Here is a 22787-nt window from a genome sequence, read left to right on the forward strand (position 1 = left end):
CTGCGATAATCGCACTCATGAAAAATGCAACGCTCTGCGCCTGTCACCTGCTCCGCCTGCAGAGCCCCGTCCCCTCCAGCACTGCTCCAACCCGCCACATAATGCACTTACTGACGAGACAGCTGCAGGCAATACACAGGGCGGGGCGGGGCAGCTCACCTAGACAGGGGCTGTGTGCCACCTGCTAAGGCTGGCCATACATTATACAATTTTCTGGAGATTCTTGGTTAAAGCAGGCCATAGACGGGTCGAAAACCGGCCATTTAAAAAAAAAAACAAAAAACGAAAAATTGGTCGTTCGATCGGCCGACGTTACCACCAACGGTAAAAAAATCGGCCGATTTTCGGCCCGCCTACGGCCGGCATTTAACCCCATAATTACTTCTGTCCCTAAGAATTGCAGTCCGCTATCATATTTTATATGAAAAGTCTTGCGGTTGCAACAATGTATCCATTTGTATCCATTTCAGATACAGATGGTTTTATTTGGATACATTGTTGAAACCGCAAGACTTTCCATATAAAATATAATAGCGGACTGGAATTCTTCTTCTTTTTCTTCTTCTTCCAGGTCACGGCTCATGCGCAGATTTTTTATTGGTAAAACGATCGGCCGATTTGCCCATCAATCGGCCGCAAATTTTCCAACATGCCCGATAAAAAAAATGTGCAAAAAGCCCAAAAAACGGCCAACCAATTAACCCACCAACGGTGCGAAAATTGACCAATTTTTTTTCCGGCCGAAAAATCGGCCGATTTTCGACCCGTCTATAACCGGCATAGGATTTACCAAAAACCATATAATAGGTGAAACCTAGACAACGCTTTCAATTATTATATTTGCATAGTGGAAGGTAAATCTGAAGGAAATTGGGCAAAAATTGTATAGTGAATGGCCAGCCTACCACACCCACTGATCACCCGACTACAACCTACCTTCATACACGGCTCAAATAAAATGAGAGGAAGACTCTGAAAACCCATCAGACCCCAATGGGGAGGAATCTCCTGCTGGATCTCTATACTGACATTGACGGGGGATGGGTGAGGAACGCAAGGACGCCCCATCGTTTGATGGAAATGATCGACCTACAGAGGACTGAATTCACAGACACCCCGAAAATCAAAGCGAAAAAATGATGCAGCAGGCGAGTCCATGTTGGTGAAATGTCATTGCAGCAACTCAGAATGGCCCTAATGGTCCTAATGAGACCACGGATGGTGTCCTGGGGGATTTTCTCCCAGATCTGGACCAGGACATCACTGAGCTCCTGGACAGTCTGAGGTGCCACCTGGCGGCGTCGGATGGACCGAAACATGACATCCCAGAGGGGTTCTATTGGATTTAGGTCAGGCGAGCGTGGGGGCCATTCAATGGTATCAATTCCTTCATCCTACAGGTACTGCCTGCATACTCTCCTCACATGAGGCCGGGCATTGTCTGCACCAGGAGGAACCCAGGACCCACTGCACCAGGAGGAACCCAGGACACACTGCACCAGGAGGAACCCAGGACACACTGCACCAGGAGGAACCCAGGACCCACTGCACCAGGAGGAACCCAGGACCCACTGCACCAGGAGGAACCCAGGACCCACTGCACCAGGAGGAACCCAGGACCCACTGCACCAGGAGGAACCCAGGACACACTGCACCAGGAGGAACCCAGGACACACCGCACCAGGAGGAACCCAGGACACACCGCACCAGGAGGAACCCAGGACACACCGCACCAGGAGGAACCCAGGACACACCGCACCAGGAGGAACCCAGGACACACCGCACCAGGAAGAACCCAGGACACACCGCACCAGGAAGAACCCAGGACACACCGCACCAGGAAGAACCCAGGACACACCGCACCAGGAAGAACCCAGGACACACCGCACCAGGAAGAACCCAGGACACACCGCACCAGGAGGAATCCAGGACCCACTGCAGCAGTGTAGGGTCTGACAATGGATCCAAGGATTTCATCCCCATATCTAATGGCAGTCAGGGTGGCATTGTCTAGCCTGTAGAGGTCTGTGTGTCCCTCCATGGAGATGCCCCCCCAGACCATCACTGACCCACCACCACAACGGTCATACTGAACCATGTTACAGGCAGCAGAACGTTCTCCACGGCTTCTCCAGACCCTTTCACGTCTGTCACATGTGCTCAGGGGGAACCTGCTCTCATCTGTGAAAAGCACAGGGTGCCAGTGGCAGACCTGCCAATTCTGGGGTTCAATGGCAAATGCCAATCCAGCTCTATGGTGCCGGGCAGTGAGCACAGGGCCCACTAGAGGACGTCGGGCCCTCAGGCCACCCTCATGAAGTCTGTTTCTGATTGTTTGGTCAGAGACATTCCCACCAGTGGCCTGCTGGAGGTCAGTTTGTAGGGCTCTTGTCTCCTGGAATCTCCTCCGTGCTCTTGTCTCCCGGAATCCCCTCCATGCTCTTGTCTCCTGGAATCTCCTCCGTGCTCTTGTCTCCTGGAATCTCCTCCGTGCTCTTGTCTCCCGGAATCTCCTCCGTGCTCTTGTCTCCTGGAATCTCCTCCATGCTCTTGTCTCCTGGAATCTCCTCCGTGCTCTTGTCTCCTGGAATCTCCTCCGTGCTCTCGTCTCCCGGAATCTCCTCCGTGCTCTCGTCTCCCGGAATCTCCTCCGTGCTCTCGTCTCCCGGAATCTCCTCCGTGCTCTCGTCTCCCGGAATCTCCTCCGTGCTCTCGTCTCCCGGAATCTCCTCCGTGCTCTCGTCTCCCGGAATCTCCTCCGTGCTCTCGTCTCCCGGAATCTCCTCCATGCTCTCGTCTCCTGGAATCTCCTCCATGCTCTTGAGACTGTGCTGGGAGACACAGCAAACCTTCTGGCAATGGCAGGTATTGATGTCCCATCCTGGAGGAGTTGGACTGCCTGTACAACCTCTGTAGGGTCCAGGTATCTCCTCATGCTACCAGTAGTGACACTGACCCGAGCCAAATGCAAAACAAGTGAAAAACAGTCAGAAAAGGTGAGTAGGGAAAAAATGTCACCTGTAAAACCATTCCTGTTTTGGGGGTCGTCTCATTGTTGCCCATCTAGTGCACCTGATGTTAATTTCATGAACACCAAAGCAGCTGAAACTGATGAACAACCCCCTCTGTGACTTACCTGACCAGATCCTCTGCGACTTACCTGACCAGATCCTCTGTGACTTACCTGACCAGATCCTCTGCGACTTACCTGACCAGATCCATATCCCAGGAGGTTCATCGACGATGCTAGACTTGGATTACAAAGTGTAATTTGTTTGAAACCGTGTGTGTATTATAGGATACAATGTAACACGGCCATTGCAGTCTGTTATAGGATACAATGTAACACGGCCATTGCTCTGATGACGGAAGGTTCCCCGGCTGTAGGAGCCGTGATCGGGCAATCGGTGACGATTATTATCGCACACACAATGTAACATCGGCCCTCTCAGTCTCCCAGCGGCAGTGATGGGGTTAAAGACAGAACACAGAACCACGCCCACCCGGCAGACAAAGACCCCGCCCACCCACTCCGAGGATTTCCCAATGAAAGTTCCGCAGACTCCTCCCCTCTCCTCCTCTTCCCGGTGACGTCACGATGACTCCAAACCGGAAATGGTGAAAATATAGAGAGGGGGAAGAGGAGAGAATGTGAGAAGGTGAGAGGATTCCCCATCATATATACAGAGCAGCATGCTGCCAGTGTTGGGGGGACTATGATGTATACGGGGCAGCATGCTCCCAGTGTTGGGGGGACTATGATGTATACGGGGCGGCATGCTCCCAGTGTTGGGGGGACTATCATGTATACGGGGCAGCATGCTGCCAGTGTTGGGGGGACTATGATGTATACGGGGCAGCATGCTCCCAGTTTTGGGGGGACTATGATGTCTTGCGTATGATGAGGAATAGTGCTCCATCATTGGTGTCAGTGGGAGGAATAGTGCCCCATCATTGGTGTCAGTGGGAGGAATAGTGTCCCATCATTGGTGTCAATGGGAGGAATAGTGCCCCATCATTGGTGTCAATGGGAGGAATAGTGCCTCATCATTGGTGTCAATGGGAGGAATAGTGTCCCATCATTAGTATCAGTGGGAGGAATAGTGTCCCATCGTTGGTGTCAGTGGGAGGAATAGTGCCCCATCATTGGTGTCAGTGGGAGGAATAGTGCCCCATCATTGGTGTCAGTGGGAGGAATAGTGCCCCATCATTGGTGTCAGTGGGAGGAATAGTGTCCCATCATTGGTGTCAATGGGAGGAATAGTGCCCCATCATTGGTGTCAGTGGGAGGAATAGTGCCTCATCATTGGTGTCAATGGGAGGAATAGTGTCCCATCATTAGTATCAGTGGGAGGAATAGTGTCCCATCGTTGGTGTCAGTGGGAGGAATAGTGCCCCATCATTGGTGTCAGTGGGAGGAATAGTGCCCCATCATTGGTGTCAGTGGGAGGAATAGTGCCCCATCATTGGTGTCAGTGGGAGGAATAGTGCCCCATCATTGGTGTCAGTGGGAGGAATAGTGCCCCATCATTGGTATCAGTGGGAGGAATAGTGCCCCATCATTGGTGTCAGTGGGAGGAATAGTGCCCCATCATTGGTATCAGTGGGAGGAATAGTGCCCCATCATTGGTGTCAGTGGGAGGAATAGTGCTTCATCATTGGTGTCAGTGGGGGGAGTAGCGCCCCATCATTGGTGTCAGTGGGGGGAGTAGCGCCCCATCATTGGTGTCAGTGGGGGGAGTAGCGCCCCATCATTGGTGTCAGTGGGGGGAGTAGCGCCCCATCATTGGTGTCAGTGGGGGGAGTAGCGCCCCATCATTGGTGTCAGTGCACCATACTCTATACATCATCACTGGGTCTCTGTGCTTTTCTATGCAAAGCAGGCAGATGATGGCTGGTGGGAGGGGCCGGTGGGGGGCTGTACAAAGCTTCCTGAAAACACCCGGCCTCTGTACTCCTCTCAGGAGCCCTCAGTCCTGACGTAAGTAGTGGGCGGACTCTGGGGAGGAGTCATGCAAATAAAGGAATGCCTTGATGGGTGGGTGTCAGTCTGGAGAAGTGGGCGTTCCCAGGCAGAATACATCTGCAGCAGACCACCCAGGTAACACCCACATGGAGGCAATAAAATGAAAGGGGCGGGGCCAGGGACAGTCAGGCTGGGGAGGAAAGATCTAGATGATACTGGACGTTCTCAAGCCAGGAAATGAGGTGGAGCTGTATCTGATTGGCTGCAGCGTCTAATGCTCACAGTGTGCGGTGACATCAGAGGAAGCTGTTTCAGTCCAGGGGAGGAGCCAGTACACCTGTGCAAGACTGAAGGGGAGGAGCCGCTACACCTGTGCAAGACTGGAGGGGAGGAGCCGCTACACCTGTGCAAGACTGAAGGGGAGGAGCCGGTACACCTGTGCAAGACTGAAGGGGAGGAGCCGGTACACCTGTGCAAGACTGAAGGGGAGGAGCCGGTACACCTGTGCAAGACTGAAGGGGAGGAGCCGGTACACCTGTGCAAGACTGAAGGGGAGGAGCCGGTACACCTGTGCAAGACTGCTTTGGGGGCCAGAGGGAGGATGTGGGAAGTCGGGGGGGAACGTAATTTCTGAAACCTTAAAAGAATCTGTTCTGAACCCCAGTATGGCGCCCCCCTGTGCTACCCCTCTATCCTACACCCCTCTGGTACTCCTCTGTTTCCCCTGTATGTTACTCTTCTCTGTTCTCTTTTACTCAATACTGCCCCCCTCTCCCTGCTGCCCCTCTATATTCCTCCTCCCTGCTGCCCCCCTCTCCCATGCTGCCCCCCTCTCCCATGCTGCCCTTCTATATTCCTCCTCCATGCTGCCCCTCTATATTCCTCCTCCATGGTGCCCCCCTCTATATTCCTCCTCCGTGGTGCCCCCCTCTATATTCCTCCTCCGTGCTGCCCTTCTATATTCCTCCTCTCTGTTGAACCTCCATGCTGCCGCTGCATGTTGCCCCCCGGTAGTACAGGGAGGAGTGCGGAGAGTGTCTGCAGTAGGATGTCACCTGTCAGCAGGTGGTAGGTGTTTCCCGTCCTATACAAAGGACAATTCTGTGCCGCCCCACGCATAGCGCAGAGACAACCTGTTTATCTTCTACACCTACACCCGTCTTCCGTCACTCCTCGCTCCTCACTCCTCGCTCCTCGCCTGACCTTTGAGCACGTTTCTGTTGGCTCCGGATTAGGACTTTCCTGGGTTCCTGGCGGTGACATCCACCACCCGCCCTCCACCGGGACCATGCTGTGGAGGCTCATGAGACGCTTGGCCAGAAAGAGGTCTCTAGTTGGAGGGATTGTGATGGGTTGGGTGGTCTGCTGGTTGGGTGGTCTGCTGGTTGGGTGGTCTGCTGGTTGGGTGGACTGCTGGTTGGGTGGTCTGTTGGTTCTGAGGTTGGGTGGTCTGTTGGTTCTGAGGTTGGGTGGTCTGCTGGTTCTGAGGTTGGGTGGTCTGCTGGTTCTGAGGTTGGGTGGTCTGCTGGTTCTGAGGTTGGGTGGTCTGCTGGTTCTGAGGTTGGGTGGTCTGCTGGTTCTGAGGTTGGGTGGTCTGCTGGTTCTGAGGTTGGGTGGTCTGCTGGTTCTGAGGTTGGGTGGTCTGCTGGTTCTGAGGTTGGGTGGTCTGCTGGTTCTGAGGTTGGGTGGTCTGCTGGTTCTGAGGTTGGGTGGTCTGCTGGTTCTGAGGTTGGGTGGTCCGCGGTTGGGTGGAGGGTTGTCTGACTCATTCCGTGTCATCAGATCTTCTTCTCTCCCGCAGCATGCACACCTCCGAGAAAGATGCCGCCGCCGGCTGGTCCGACAACAGCCCCACCATGAGCGACTCCCGCCCCGAGTCCCCTCAAGGTACCAGCAAGACGCAAGCCTTCGACTTGTTCAGCCTGGTGGTCGCCTACAAGAGGATCGAACTTTATGTGGAGCCGCTACGGGACGCCTGGGACGTCATCCGCTACCTGCTCAGGTAATGAGCCCCACGCAGGATTCCCAGCCAACGGCATGAAGTCTGTGGAGTTCCCGGTAATACCGCAGACGGCACAAATCCATTTTTATCATCCCCCTCCCTCCTCTGTACTGTGTGTGTTGTGCCCCGAGGGTCGGCTCTGCACTGTGTGTGGTCCGTGAGATCACTTGCACCTGCCTCCTTCCACAGCTTCCCTGGACACTTCTACCAGACTCAACCATTCACCGACAAGAAGGAATTTATACAACCCGGGGGGGGGGGGTGGTAAGAGCAGGTGGTTGAGCCGCAGTTTTACAACCCTGTTCACTTTGTTCTTTCTTTTTTTTCTTGCTGTTTGTGTCCCATTGGGGGAGATTTTCTTTCACTTCCACTCTGGAGACACAACAGGAAGTAAATCTTCCATATTATACACAGAAGAATTCATTTAGTTTCACTTTAGTTTTTCGAGCGTTCGTTGGATTTTCCGGGAGATAAAGGGTTCGGTCACTTTGAACCCTCTCACTGCCAGCAACTACTTACCTTGGCGGAGGGTTTGTGTGGAAACGTCACAAGGTGCCGGCTTACAGATACAACTGATCTCCTTCCATGCTTCTCCCTCAGAGAGGCGGTGGGGTGGGGGTAATGTAGGGAGGGGGGAAGGTAGAGAAGGGTAACGTAGGGAGGGGTATCATACAGAGGGGGTAACGTAGGGGGAGGGGGTAACGTAGGGAAGGGTATCGTATAGAGAGAGTAACGAAGGTGGGGGGGGCAAGTAACGTAGGGAGGGATATCATAAGGAGGAGTATCATAGGGAGAGGGTAACATAGGGAGGGGTATTGTACAGAGGGGGTAATGTAGGGGGGTAATGTATGGAGTGGTATAAGGAGGGGGTGTCGTAGGGAGGGGGTGTCGTAGGGAGGGGGTGTCGTAGGGAGGGGGTGTCGTAGGGAGGGGGTAACGTACGGAGGGGGTAACATAGAGAGTAAAATAAGTGCTTTTCATGCAGACGGCTGGGTGGTAATAACAAGGGGCAGCTAAGTCTCTGTTTTACCACCTACTAAGAACCTGAAAGCGGATTCGTCACTGTCACCCCTCCCTATGTGAAAGCAATAAAGTGCAAAAAAAAGTTTAAAAAAGAAAACGTTACACCGGAGCGAATTAAAATGTAAAGCCCCCCTTCCCCCACCATTGGGGTCACTTACATGCAAGAACATGGAATGTGCCTTTACTGCGCTGGCCTGTGTGGTGTTATGTAATGTGTGGGACAGTCAACATTTTTTTTGGGGGGGGAGGGTGAATTTAAGTGTTTGGGTGTACCTCCTAATGTGCCTCATCCCCCGTCTGCTGACACTTGCCATGTGAAGAGCTGGGATTTCCTCCGGGGGATGGTCCTTGTGATAGCTGGGATTTCCTCCGGGGGATTATCCTTGTGATATCTGTGATTTCCTTCGGGGGATGATCCTTGTGATATCTGTGATTTCCTCTGGGGGGATGATCCTTGTGATATCTGGGATTTCCTGCGGGGGGGATGGTCCTTGTGATAGCTGGGATTTCCTCCGGGGGATGATCCTTGTGATATCTGTGATTTCCTTCGGGGGATGATCCTTGTGATATCTGTGATTTCCTCCGGGGGGGATGATCCTTGTGATATCCAGGATTTCCTCTGGGGGATGATCCTTGCGATATCTGGGATTTCCTCCGGGGGGGGGTGATCCTTGTGATATCTGGGATTTCCTCCGGGGGGGGGATCTTTGTGATATCTGGGATTTCCTCCGTGGGGGGGGATTCTTGTGATATCTGGGATTTCCTCCGGGGGGGATGATTCTTGTGATATCTGGGATTTCCTCCGGGGGGGATGATCCTTGTGATATCTGGGATTTCCTCCGGGGGGATGATCCTTGTGATATCTGTGAATTCCTCCGGGGGGATTATCCTTGTGATATCTGGGATTTCCTTCGGGGGGATGATCCTTGTGATATCTGGGATTTCCTTCGGGGGGATGATCCTTGTGATATCTGGGATTTCCTTCGGGGGGATGATCCTTGTGATATCTGGGATTTCCTTCGGGGGGATGATCCTTGTGATATCTGGGATTTCCTTCGGGGGGATGATCCTTGTGATATCTGTGATTTCCTCCGGGGATGATCCTTGTGATGAGATCAATAAACATCAACTCTAAAGTCAACTTTACTTTCTATTATCTTACTAGACTTCCAGCCTAGATTAACCCCCTTCTGCCCAGTCCTGGCATCCCTCTGAATGGGGTATAATGCCTGGGAGGGGGGGCAAGATGGACTAATGATCACATGACCGCTGTCATGATGGTCACATGATCAAGAACCCATCCCTCTGGTGCCCCCCATCATAACAGAAGACGTGTTTTGTCTAATAAGGTCCCATGTATAAATGAACATTGTATTCCTCCCGTGTATCCTGCAGCCGTGGCACATGGGGGGAGACTTACAGAATCGGGTGCACCTCTGCACGGCAGCCAATCAGCTTCCAGGTTTTCTTGTCGAAGTCCTAATTGAGCAAGCAGAAGTGAGAAGCTGATTGGCTCCCGTTTTAGTCCATCCCCCCCCGTTGTCCCGGCAGTCACGGTATCATACAGAATCTCACACTCCTATGTTGTACTTTATTTGCTGCTTTTATATCATTTCTGTGTTTTCCGTTGTTTTGGATGTAATTCTGACTTTTCCTGGTCACAGATGGCAGACTCCCATCCTATCACTGCTGACGCTTCTCACGGTCAATGTCCTGCTGCTGACTCTAAATGAAGGTAAGACATTCCTGTTTCTGTGTTTTAAAGTGACATTGTATCCCAAAATATGGACATTAACCCCTTCATTGCCGGCCTCTCACACCCCTTCCTGCCCACGCCGGCCTTCAGTGCTCTGATAGGTTGACTGACCACGCCTCCGTCATGCAGCACGAGCCCCAAATGAATGTTATATCCAGTTTTGGAGGCGGAGCTTTCTTTTGGTGGCAAGTGGCCGGTCACACCGGTGCGATTTCAGGTGTTTTTTTTTTTTTTTTTTTTTCTTAATTGAAATCACAGCTAATGAATGTGAATGTTCGCCTCTTAACACGTGCGATTTTGCTGCAGCGTCATTTCTAAAGTAGTTCATGCGTGACTTTTTCTGCAGTTTTGTTGTGATGTCACATACATAGAATAGAATGGATATCGCACCACAAATCGCAAGAAATTGTTGAAAATCTTCAGAAATCGCATTCGAATGGCACACAAATCGCACAATTTTAACCGTTTCAATACCGTGCAATTTTCCCCCTTCCCTCCCAGGCCATTTTTCAGGTTTCAGCGCTCTCACACTTTGAATGACAATTGCGCGGTCATACAACATTGTACCCAAACTAAAGTTTTATCATTTTCTTCACACAACTAGAGCTTTCTTTTGGTGGTATTTAATCACCGCTGGGGTTTTTATTTTTTGCTAAATTAACAAAAAAAGACCAGAAATTTTGAAACAAAAACACATTTTTCTTTGTTTCTGTTATAAAAGTTTACAAATAAATAATTGTTCTTCATAAATTTAGGCCGAGATGTATTCTGCTACATGTCTTTGGTGAAAATAACCCAAATTAGGATGTATTATTTATCTGTAGGAAAGTTATAGAGTTCACAAACTATGGTATAGATCTGAGTATTGATCAATCCTGAAGTACTGACGGCCAATCTAATATCTTGAGGTCCAAGAATGTCAGAATAGTACAGATATCCCCCAAATGTCAGAACGGTACAGATATCCCACAAATGTCAGGACAGTACAGATATCCCCCAAATGTCAGGACAGTGCAGATATCCCCCAAATGTCAGGACAGTACAGATATCCCCCAAATGTCAGGACAGTACAGATATCCCCCAAATGTCAGGACAGTACAGATATCCCCCAAATGTCAGGACAGGACAGATATCCCCCAAATGTCAGGACAGTACAGATATCCTCCAAATGTCAGAACGGTACAGATATCCCCCAAATGTCAGGACGGTACAGATATCCTCCAAATGTCAGGATGGTACAGATATCCCCCAAATGTCAGGACAGTACAGATATCCTCCAAATGTCAGGACGGTACAGATATCCTCCAAATGTCAGGACGGTACAGATATCCCCCAAATGTCAGGATGGTACAGATATCCCCCAAATGTCAGGACGGTACAGATATCCCCCAAATGACCCCTTTTTGCAGAGTAGACAGTCCGACGTACTTCATAAGAGGCATGGCGAGTTTTTTGAAGTTGTATTTTTTTTGTCAATTTTCGGAAAATGAAAAAATTAAAAAAATTATTTTCACTATTTTTTTTTTTACATACTGTCACCAGTGCAGTACAGCGTCATCATATAACTGGCATGGCGGTGAACAGCGACACTGACAGGTGACAGTATGAAAGAAAAAAAAAAAAAAAAAAATATATATATATATATATATATATATATATATATATATATATATTTTTTTTTTTATTTTATTATATTTAATTTTTTATTACATTTTGTTTTATTTTTTTTAAGATATTTTTTTTTAATATTTCACTATGACCAAAGTAGTACAATGTTACCATAGTAACATTGTACTACTTTGGGGAAGTGATCAGTATTTTTTTTTTATTTACACAATTTGCTTATAGCTTTCCTTTAAGCAAGCATTTACCTGAATGAAATCGATTCATTCAGCTTTTTTTTTTTTTTTTTTTGTGCTTAGCTGTGATTTGGTCACAGCTAATCACATGACATGTGCATGTGATTAGCTGTGACCATTCACAGCTAGGCACTAATATACAATGGATGGCATCATGAATGAAGCCATACATGTATACAACTGTCATGTGACCTGCTGTGATTGGTCACAGCAGGTCACATGGTACCAGCAACGGGAGCCCGTACTCTGATCTGTCATTGGCCGTGTCCGAGGTACACGGCCGGTGACAGATCGCACTGCTGCACCGCTCTGCATTAGCGCAAACGGCGCATGTGCGGGAGCACGCCAAATGGCGTGCACCCGGAGTGAAGAGACACATCTGAAGCCGCCAAACGGCCATTGGCCGGGCGGCTAATGGTTAAATCGCAGGTGTGATTGGTGACTTAACCACTGGGGTTTATTTTTTTTTTACTACACTGCTCACAAAAATGAAAGGAAGACTCTGAAAACCCATCAGATGTCAATGGGGAGGAATCTCCTGCTGGATCTCTAAACTGACATGGACGGGGGATGGGTGAGGAACGTAAGGACGCCCCATCGTTTGATGGAAATGATCGACCTACAGAGGACTGAATTCAAGCAGCAGCAACTCAGAATGGTCCTCAGTAGTTTGTATGGCCCCCACGTGTTTGTTTAAATGCCTGACAATGTTGGGGGAGGGTCCTAATGAGACCACGGATGGTGTCCTGGGGGATGAGTGAAGAACGTAAGGACGCCCCATCGTTTGAATTCAGTTCTCTGTAGGTCAATCATTTTCATTTCCATCACAGACACCCCGAAAATCAAAGTGAAGAAATGATGCAGCAGGTGAGTCCATGTTGGTGAAATGTCATTGCAGCATCTCAGAATGGTCCTCAGTAGTCTGTGTGGCCCCCACGTGCTTGTATGCATGCCTGACAACGTCGGGGGAGGGGGGGCTCCTAATGAATCCACGGATGGTGTCCTGGGGGATTTCCTCCCAGATCTGGACCAGGACATCACTGAGCTCCTGGACAGTCTGAGGTGCAATGTGGTGGCGTCGGATGGACCGAAACATGACATCCCAGAGGGGTTCTAGTGGGTTTAGGTCAGGTGAGCGTGGGGGCCATTCAATGGTATCAATTCCTTCATCCTCCAGGAACTGCCTGCATACTCTCCCCACATGAGGCCGGGGCATTGTCTGCACCAGGAGGAACCCAGGACCCTCTGCACCAGGAGGAACCCAGGACCCTCCGCACCAGGAGGAACCCGGGACCCTCCGCACCAGGAGGAACCCGGGACCCTCCGCACCAGGAGGAGCCCGGGACCCCCCGCACCAGGAGGAGCCCGGGACCCCCCGCACCAGGAGGAGCCCGGGACCCCCCGCACCAGGAGGAGCCCGGGACCCCCCGCACCAGGAGGCAGTCAGGGTGCCATTGTCTAGGCCGTAGAGGTCTCTGCGTCCCTCCATGGATATGCTCCCAAGACCATCACTGACCCACCACCAATATGGTCATGCTGAACCATGTTACAGGCAGCAGAACGCTCCCCACGGCTTCTCCAGACCCTTTCACGTCTGTCACATGTGCTCAGGGGGAACCTGCTCTCCTCTGTGAAAAGCATAGGGTGCCAGTGGTGGACCTGCCAATTCTGGGATTCAATGGCAAATGCCAATCCAGCTCTATGGTGCCGGGCAGTGAGCACAGGGCCCACTAGAGGACGTCGGGCCCTCAGGCCACCCTCATAAAGTCTGTTTCTGATTGTTTGGTCAGAGACATTCACACCAGTGGCCTGCTGGAGGTCATTTTGTTGGGCTCTGGCAGGGTTCATCCTGTTCCTCCTTGTACAAAGGAGCAGATACCGGTCCTGCTGATGGGTTAAGGACCTTCTACGGCCCTGTCCAGCTCTCCTAGAGGAACTGCCTGTCTCCTGGAATCTCCTCCGTGCTCTTGTCTCCTGGAATCTCCTCCGTGCTCTTGTCTCCTGGAGTCTCCTCCGTGCTCTCGTCTCCTGGAGTCTCCTCCGTGCTCTCGTCTCCTGGAACCTCCTCCGTGCTCTCGTCTCCTGGAACCTCCTCCGTGCTCTCGTCTCCTGGAACCTCCTCCGTGCTCTCGTCTCCTGGAACCTCCTCCGTGCTCTCGTCTCCTGGAAGCTCCTCCGTGCTCTCGTCTCCTGGAAGCTCCTCCGTGCTCTCGTCTCCTGGAAGCTCCTCCGTGCTCTCGTCTCCTGGAAGCTCCTCCGTGCTCTCGTCTCCTGGAAGCTCCTCCGTGCTCTCGTCTCCTGGAAGCTCCTCCGTGCTCTCGTCTCCTGGAAGCTCCTCCGTGCTCTCGTCTCCTGGAAGCTCCTCCGTGCTCTCGTCTCCTGGAAGCTCCTCCGTGCTCTCGTCTCCTGGAAGCTCCTCCGTGCTCTCGTCTCCTGGAAGCTCCTCCGTGCTCTCGTCTCCTGGAAGCTCCTCCGTGCTCTCGTCTCCTGGAAGCTCCTCCGTGCTCTCGTCTCCTGGAAGCTCCTCCGTGCTCTCGTCTCCTGGAAGCTCCTCCGTGCTCTCGTCTCCTGGAAGCTCCTCCGTGCTCTCGTCTCCTGGAAGCTCCTCCGTGCTCTCGTCTCCTGGAAGCTCCTCCGTGCTCTCGTCTCCTGGAAGCTCCTCCGTGCTCTCGTCTCCTGGAAGCTCCTCCGTGCTCTCGTCTCCTGGAAGCTCCTCCGTGCTCTCGTCTCCTGGAAGCTCCTCCGTGCTCTCGTCTCCTGGAAGCTCCTCCGTGCTCTCGTCTCCTGGAAGCTCCTCCGTGCTCTCGTCTCCTGGAAGCTCCTCCGTGCTCTCGTCTCCTGGAACCTCCTCCGTGCTCTCGTCTCCTGGAACCTCCTCCATGCTCTTGAGACTGTGCTGGGAGACACAGCAAACCTTCTGGCAATGGCAGGTATTGATGGGCCATCCTGGAGGAGTTGGACTGCCTGTACAACCTCTGTAGGGTCCAGGTATGGCCTCATGCTACCAGTAGTGACACTGACCCGAGCCAAATGCAAAATGAGTGAAAAACAGTCAGAAAAGATGAGGAGGGAAAGAAATTTCAGTGACCTCCACTTGTAAAACCATTCCTGTTTTGGGGGTCGTCTCATTGTTGCCCATCTAGTGCACCTGTTGTTAGTTTCATTACCACCAAAGCAGCTGAAACTGATGAACAACCCCCTCTGCTACTTACCTGACCAGATCCTCTGCGACTTGCCTGACCAGATCCTCTGCGACTTGCCTGACCAGATCCTCTGCGACTTACCTGACCAGATCCTCTGCGACTTGCCTGACCAGATCCTCTGCGACTTACCTGACCAGATCCTCTGCGACTTACCTGACCAGATCCATATCCCAGGAGTATCATTGACTTGATGCGACTCGGATTACAAAGTCTTCCTTCCATTTCTTTGAGAAGTGCATATATGTTAGGAAGAAAAAATAAATGCAGAAGCTGCTGGTATTCAGGGGGTTAAACATGGCGCTCGGTAATAATGCGCTGGAGACATTATAACCGCAGTAAACTGCATAATGATTTCTTCCTGGAGCGCATCCTATAGTATATCTTTCCTGGAGGACAATGAATATCTCCGGAACATGCGCCGTCTCAGAGATATTCTAGCGGGCCACAGTCAGTGATGTCACCAGCGCATGCGCTGTGAAGGAACGGCATACCCAAGCTGTTCCTTCAAAGCTGTGGGCCCGAGACATCTGTGCGCAGGAGTGACGTCATCGCGGCTCGACCTTCCAACCAGCCGCAGCTTGCAAACCCGAAAAGGAAGACTGGGTGAAGATGGAAGGCTCTGCAGCGGTGACAGTGTACCGTTGGAGGGCTTCGTTTCAAGGTAAGTCTTTCATAATGTGCTAGTATGCTTCTGAGATTGTAAGATCTGATGAGGCAGGGCCCTCTGTTTCTAATCCCAGTCACGGCACCACCTGCCTGGAGTTTGCATGTTCTCCCTGTGCCTGCGTGGGTTTTAATCCGGCTACTCCGGTTTCCTCCCACACTCCAAAGACATGGCTCCTTTCTAAATTGTCCCTAGTATGTGTATGAATGTAAGTTAGGGACCTTAGATTGTATGCTCCTCGGGGGCGGGGACTGGTGTGAATATACAATAAAAGTGCATAAATTGACAGCGCTATAGAAGTACCTGTAATAAATACATACAGGCCACATACAGAGGGAGAAGACGGGTTGCCGTGCAGGATCAGGTAGCTGAAGGGGTTAATTTAGAGGTCACTGCAGAGACGGGCTGGAGGTCAGATGTACGGTAGAGGAAGGGGGTTGAAATGGTTAAAGAACAATCCCAATGAATTAAAACCTCCCATCTTGAATCTTCTGCTGCCCATTTCTCTTTTGTCGATCCCTTCCTTCCATCCTCCCCTTCCTTCCATCCTCCCCTTCCTTCCATCCTCCCCTTCCTTCCATCCTCCCCTTCCTTCCATCCTCCCCTTCCTTCCATCCTCCCCTTCCTTCCATCCTCCCCTTCCTTTCATCCTCCCCTTCCTTCCATCCTCCCCTTCCTTCCATCCTCCCCTTCCTTCCATCCTCCTCTTTCTGTTGTGAGGAGGAAAGGGGAGGGATCTGAACAGTAATAACGATCACAAGGCACAGAGCCGCTTTGGCTGGCTCTGTGCATTTTTCCTGTGATCTTTGCCTTTCCAATGAACTTTGCTTGCTGGCTGGTGGTGGCCACCCTTGCATATTCTCCATGGTGCGCTTTCTCAAATTCCCCCCCCCCCAGCTCCCTGATCTCTGCTGTGATTGACAGTGGCTCCCGCTGCTGTCTCTGATCCAATGGGGACAGAGTGAGTATCTGCTCCCGGATTGAGGTCCGGCTCAGGTAAAGTGGGGGGGGGGGGGGGAGCTGCATGCAGAAAGTGTTTTTCTATCCGTTATCAGCAGTTAAAAGCTCCAGATCGCAAGTAGAGACCTCCCGGCCCTTTAAGAGGTTTCAAATGCCGGGAAGCGGGGTGGGGTTTATGATCTTGTGACCTCCGTGTTTGGCTGTCTCAGCAGTCACATGATCACAAACCCCACCCCGCTTCCCGGCATCTGAAAACCCTTAAAGGGCCAGGAGGTTTTAAGCCGCAAAGGCAGGTGATTGGGTGTGCATATGTGGCTGTGGCTGTGATGCTTTGCTTTGTGGCTGTGCAAAAGTGATTCCCCCTGTACTGCCGTCCGAACGTGGTACTGCCCTTCCGAGCGCGGTGCTGCCCTTCCGAGCGCGGTGCTGCCCTTCCGAGCGCGGTGCTGCCCTTCCGAGCGCGGTGCTGCCCTTCCGAGCGCGGTGCTGCCCTTCCGAGCGCGGTGCTGCCCTTCCGAGCGCGGTGCTGCCCTTCCGAGCGCGGTGCTGCCCTTCCGAGCGCGGTGCTGCCCTTCCGAGCGCGGTGCTGCCCTTCCGAGCGCGGTGCTGCCCTTCCGAGCGCGGTACTGTCGTCTGAATGTGGTACTGCCGTCCAAAGGTGGTAGTGCCCTTCTGAGCGTGGTACTGCCGTCTGAACGTGGTAGTGCCCTTCCGAGCATGGTAGTGCCCGTCCGAACGTGGTAGTGCCCTTCTGAGCGTGGTACTGCTGTCCGAACATGGTACTGCCCTTCTGAGCGTGGTACTGCTGTCCGAACGTGGTACTGCTGTCCGAACGTGGAAGTGCCCTTCTGAGCTTGGTACTGCCGTCCGAATGTGATACTGCTGTCTGAACGTGGTACTGCCCCTCTGATCGTGGTACTGCCCTTCTGAGCATGGTACTAGCCTTCTCAGCGTGGTACTTCCGTCCGAATGTGGTACTGCCCTTTTGAGTGAGGTACTGCCGTCCGAACGTGGTACTACCCTTCTGAGCTTGGTACTGCCGTCCGAACATGGTACTGCCCTTCTGAGCATGGTACTAGCCTTCTCAGCGTGGTACTGCCGTCCGAACGTGGTACTACCCTTCTGAGCTTGGTACTGCCGTCCGAACGTGGTTCTTCCGTCCGAAGGTGGTAGTGCCCTTCTGAGCGTGGTAGTGCCGTCTGAGCGTGGTAGTGCCCTTCCGAGCGTGGAAGTGCCCACCAATTGCAACCCATTCAAGGCATGTGTAATGCATGCTGTTGTGGCGTGGCATTTACAGGGTAAAGCAGGCAGTGCGGAGGTAATGTTCACCACGAATTGCTTTTCTGAAGTACAGCAATGTTAGTCGCAGGCTAGACTTGGTCTTTCTGCAGTGAACCTGTCTGAGCCACTCGTGAATACCTAAGGCCACATTCACAGGGATGTACCTTTGCACGCACCACTGTGAAGGGCCATCTTTGCCCACACTGCACGCACTGGTGTTCTGTGCATTTTGTGTGCATGGAGCCCTATCCATGTCCATTGAGGTGCAGTGGCTGCACGTACACAGCTGCTGGTACCAATGTGTTGATGAGGACAAGGGCCTCTTCCCCGCAACCCTGGCTCAGTGGTTGGGGGGGGCTTATGGAAATCTGGATGCCCCCTTTAATCTGGAAGACATCCCTTTTCCTAGATGTGCACTCAAGTATTCCTGTGCCAATAAGGCCTAAATATATATATATTCCATTCTATATACAGCACCGCGTGACAAATGCAAGGCCTGCGGGCCATCATCTCCATCCCCCACTTTGTCTCAGCAATCGCCAGCAGACAGGACAGAACTCCTCTGCCAGATCCTGCGCTTCTTTGTGCTCTTCTCTTCCCCCCCCCCCCCGTCTCAGCAGTCGGCAGCAGGGAGGAGCACAGAACTCCTCCTACAGATCCTGCACCTCTCTGTGCAGCTGCAGCACCCCCCATCTCCTCTTCCCCTGTTCTCTGCATCCAGCAGACTCCAGCACTTCTCTGGTCCTCCCCCAGACCCTGCACATTTTGCTTCCCAACTCTGCCCCCAGCTTCTTCCTGGCAGCAGCACGATGGAAGGGGGGGGGGGTTGCACTGTAATGTAAGGGAGGGTGATAGACTCTTTATTTCTGATGGTGGGGGATGGGTGACTCTTTATTTCTGATGGTGGGGGGTGGGAGACTCTTTATTTCTGATGGTGGGAGACTCTTGACTTCTAATGGTGGGAGGTGGGGGACTCTTGACTTCTGATGGTGGGGGACTCTCGACTTCTGATGGTGGGGGGGGGGGGGACTCCACTTCTGATGGTGTGGGAGACTCTACTTCTGATGGTGGAGAACTATTGACTTCTGATGGTGGGGGACTCGACTTCTGATGGTGAGATGGTGGGGGAGTCGACTTCTGATGGTGAGATGGTGGGGGACTCGACTTCTGATGGTGGGGGACTCGACTTCTGATGGTGGGGGGGTGGGGGACTCGACTTCTGATGGTGGGAGGGTGGGGGACTCTTGACTTCTGATGGTGGTGGGGGGTGGGGGACTCGACTTCTGATGGTGGGGGGGTGGGGGACTCGACTTCTGATGGTGGGAGGGTGGGGGACTCTTGACTTCTGATGGTGGTGGGGGGTGGGGGACTCGACTTCTGATGGTGGGGGACTCGACTTCTGATGGTGGGGGGGTGGGGGACTCGACTTCTGATGGTGAGATGGTGGGGGACTTGACTTCTGATGGTGGGGGAGTCGACTTCTGATGGTGAGATGGTGGGGGACTCGACTTCTGATGGTGGGGGACTCGACTTCTGATGGTGGGGGGGTGGGGGACTCGACTTCTGATGGTGGGAGGGTGGGGGACTCGACTTCTGATGGTGGGTGGGTTGGGGACTGGACTTCTGATGGTGGGGAGGCTCTTGACATCTAGTCTTAGAGATACACCCGGCCCTTTGAGGGCAACCATAACGCTGATGCGGCCCGCAGTGAAATTGAGTTTGACACCCTTGATATACAGGTTCACTTTAAAGCAGAGCCCGATCTATTTACTAACTGATTACTCCCCCTCCCCCTTCCTTTCTCCTGCTCTAGCCTGAAAGTGAGAACATCCCATGAGAGAAACAAAGGCAGCCATTGCTGACCTGCTTCTGAAAATTCCAGTTGCCTGGCTGTACTGCTGGTCCTCTGGTTCTCGTAGTCACTGACTATATAATGATCATGTACATCAGGAAAGTCAGGATCTGCATACTTCTTCTGCATTAGTGACACAAAGTATCAAATCCGAAGAGTCCGAATGACAGCCAGGCAATCAGCACTTCCAGCAACAATGGTGTCTTTTGTGTGTCTTTTGAGAAGGGTTTCCTTTAAGGATTTAGTTTGGTAATGTTGCAGGTCTGTGACCCCCTCACCTCCAGACTAGTAAAGGATTCTTTGTTCTCTGCTCATAGGACGGGGTGTGGATTGTTTGCGCTGTCACTGTGTACAGAGATTAGGAAGAGAATGCTGCCAGCCATGTGCCGGGATTACTGCAGAAGTTATGCGACCGATGACGGGCCGCGCAGGGGGCGGGTGGAGAGGACAGGTACAGGGAAGAGCCGGCTGGAGTGTGTATATGAAAACCCTGACGAGTGAAAATGTAACAACTTCTTGTTTACAATGTATCCAGTTCTTTATGTGCTGAAGAAGTCTTTTGTGTCCGGTGCACGCAACATCAACTTGACATGGAACGTGCCATGGCAGAAGGTGTAACCCTTCCCCACTCTAGGAAAAACAAAATATGAAGGCGCCTCTCTCCAGGTTTTCAGGAACTGCGGCCAACTAGGCACCACGGTCCACATTTTAGTATCAATGCCCCAAAGCGATGAAGTTCTGGATTAGGACATTTTATCTTCTTCATTTTGGTTATGAATCCTTCCCAGGGTCCTAGTAATAAACGTCACCCACAACTGGGGGGGGGGGGGTAACAGCACTGTGACTGCTCATGTCCTCTTCTTCTTCTCTTTTTTGCCTTTCCTTCTTTATTCTTGTTCATTATAAGTTGAGCCGTTGTTTTATGATTCTGTTTCTCTATTACATTTGGTTCTTATGAACACCAGACCCGAGACCGCTGTTAGAAACCACGGGGCCCCATACAGCCAACCTGACAGCCCCCCCACACCAAAAAACCCCCCACAGTTTTACTATGCTTCAGTTATGAATGAACACAGTGAGTGATGGTTACCGATCACTTGTTGTGGTCATTTAGGAAAGGAAGGGGCTGGTAAATGTGACATTTATTTATTTATTTATTTATTACAGCTACTTATATAGCACCATCAGTTTACGCAGTGCTTTACATATATATTGTACATTCCCATCAGTCCCCGCCCCCGAGGAGCGTACAATCTAAGGTCCCTAACTCACATTCATACATACACATACTAGGGCCAATTTAGACAGGAGCCAATTAACCTACCAGCATGTCTTTGGAGTTTGGGAGGAAACCGGAGCACCCGGAGGAAACCCACGCAGGCACAGGGAGAACATGCAAACTCCAGGCAGGTGGTGCCGTGGTTGGGATTCGGACTGACGACCCGAGTACTGCCAGGCGGAAGTGCTAACCATTTAGCCACTGTGCTGCCCATTTACTGCACCCTTCCCCCCACTCTTGATCCTGAAGCATCCTATTTTGTGCTTGCAGATGCCGGTGGGAAGGAGAGGAGGGAAGCCGGAAGCACTTTGGGGGCGGGGGCTTGGAAAGCAGTATGGTGCACAGGGAGGGTGATGGGTGCGGCTGGGGCAATTACTGGAACCGATCCCCTGTATAGCTCTCTCTGTAGCAGCTGAAAGCCAGTGGGAAGGAGAGGAGGGAAGCCGGAAGCACTTTGGGGGCGGGGGCTTGGAAAGCAGTATGGTGCACAGGGAGGGTGATGGGTGCGGCTGGGGCAATTACTGGAACCGATCCCCTGTATAGCTCTCTCTGTAGCGGCTGAAAGCCAGTGGGAAGGAGAGGAGGGAAGCCGGAAGCACTTTGGGGGCGGGGGCTTGGAAAGCAGTATGGTGCACAGGGAGGGTGATGGGTGCGGCTGGGGCAATTACTGGAACCGATCCCCTGTATAGCTCTCTCTGTAGCGGCTGAAAGCCAGTGGGAAGGAGAGGAGGGAAGCCGGAAGCACTTTGGGGGCGGGGGCTTGGAAAGCAGTATGGTGTACAGGGATGGTGACGGGTGCAGGGAGGGCAATTACTGGAGCCGATCCCCTGTATGGTGCTCTGTAGCAGCTGAAAGCCAGCGGGAAGGAAAGGAGAAGAATCCAGCTTTTATCTGCTGCAGAGGGAGCCATACAGGGGATCGGTTCCAGTAATTGCCCCCCCACCACCCTCCCATGCACTGTGCCAGTCACCCTGCCTGCCCACATCTGATTCACCCACCCGCTAGACTGGGCCCCGTACAGGAGGACTGATGGTACCCCCTTATTCATGGCCCTGACCCCACCATCTTCATGTGGATACCCGTCTTCTGAGTGGATGAGAATTCTATCCACTTCTGCGAGTGACACGAGAGCTCTGTGTTGGTAAACAACACAGGGCTCTCTAAAGACAGCAGCAGTGTGACTTTTTATTTTCCTCCCTGCAAAACAGGGAGTAAAAACTGGAACATTGCTTGGTAAAAACAGCACACTGTTAACCCTTTGATCTTCCCTAAATGTTAACCCCTTCCCAGCCAGTGTATTTAGTACAGTGCAGGGGCGGACTGACCATTTGAGAATTCGGGCGCTGCCCGAGGGCCCGGGGTCAATAGGGGCCTCATGAAATGCCCCTGGCACCTTTTTTTTTTTTTATAGGCTTTTTTGGGTGTGCTTTGAGTGTGGGCAAGGACACAGGGGCCCCATGATCCCCTATTGCCTAGGGGCCCCGTGAGTTGTCAGTCCGACCCTGGTACAGTGACACCGATCACTATATTAGTGTCACTGGTGATGTCTGTGTCATTTAGTCAGTTCCCAACCAATGTCAGTTAGTGTCAGGTTGCCCGCCGCACTATCCCAGTCCCACTATTAGCCGCTGATCACCGCCATTACTAGTATAAAAATGTTCTAATTGGATATGTTTTATAGCAGAAAGTAAAAGATATTTTTTTTTCAAAATTCTTGGTCCTTTTTTTTTTTTTGTTTGTTTTTTTTGTTTTTTTTAGTTTTTTTTTTTTTAGTTTTATATAATAAAAAACTGAGTGGTGATCAATTACCACCAAATAAACCTATTTGTGTGAAAAAAATGATATAAATTTCCATTGCACACGGTGTTGCATGACCGCGCAGAATAATGCTTCTCATGGCCGTTTAGTAACATACAGCGGATTCCAGCGGCAGGAATCAGTG

General features: G+C 51.9%; 1 protein-coding gene across 5 annotated transcripts in view; it reads left to right on the forward strand.

The window, feature by feature from the left end:
- The first annotated feature begins 3517 nt into the window (after nucleotides 1-3517).
- The window catches only part of ZFYVE27 (zinc finger FYVE-type containing 27), a 145949-nt gene continuing 126679 nt past the window's right edge, over nucleotides 3518-22787 (forward strand). The window contains exons 1-3 of one of the 5 annotated variants that reach the window (XM_089659622.1): nucleotides 3518-3659; nucleotides 6768-6968; nucleotides 9656-9726. In XM_089659622.1, coding sequence (XP_089515748.1) covers nucleotides 6769-6968; nucleotides 9656-9726 — 271 coding nt within the window. In that variant the 5' untranslated portion in view covers nucleotides 3518-3659; nucleotide 6768. Of the gene's footprint in view, nucleotides 3660-6131; nucleotides 6293-6767; nucleotides 6969-9655; nucleotides 9727-22787 lie in introns of those variants that run through there. The other 4 variants (XM_089659623.1, XM_089659624.1, XM_089659620.1 and 1 more) reach the window with 4 other exon arrangements.

The sequence above is a fragment of the Staurois parvus genome, unplaced genomic scaffold (genome assembly GCF_062004578.1).
Source record: "Staurois parvus isolate SC_StPar_1 unplaced genomic scaffold, SC_StPar_1.0 ptg001175l, whole genome shotgun sequence".
In the NCBI taxonomy this organism is placed as follows: domain Eukaryota; kingdom Metazoa; phylum Chordata; class Amphibia; order Anura; family Ranidae; genus Staurois; species Staurois parvus.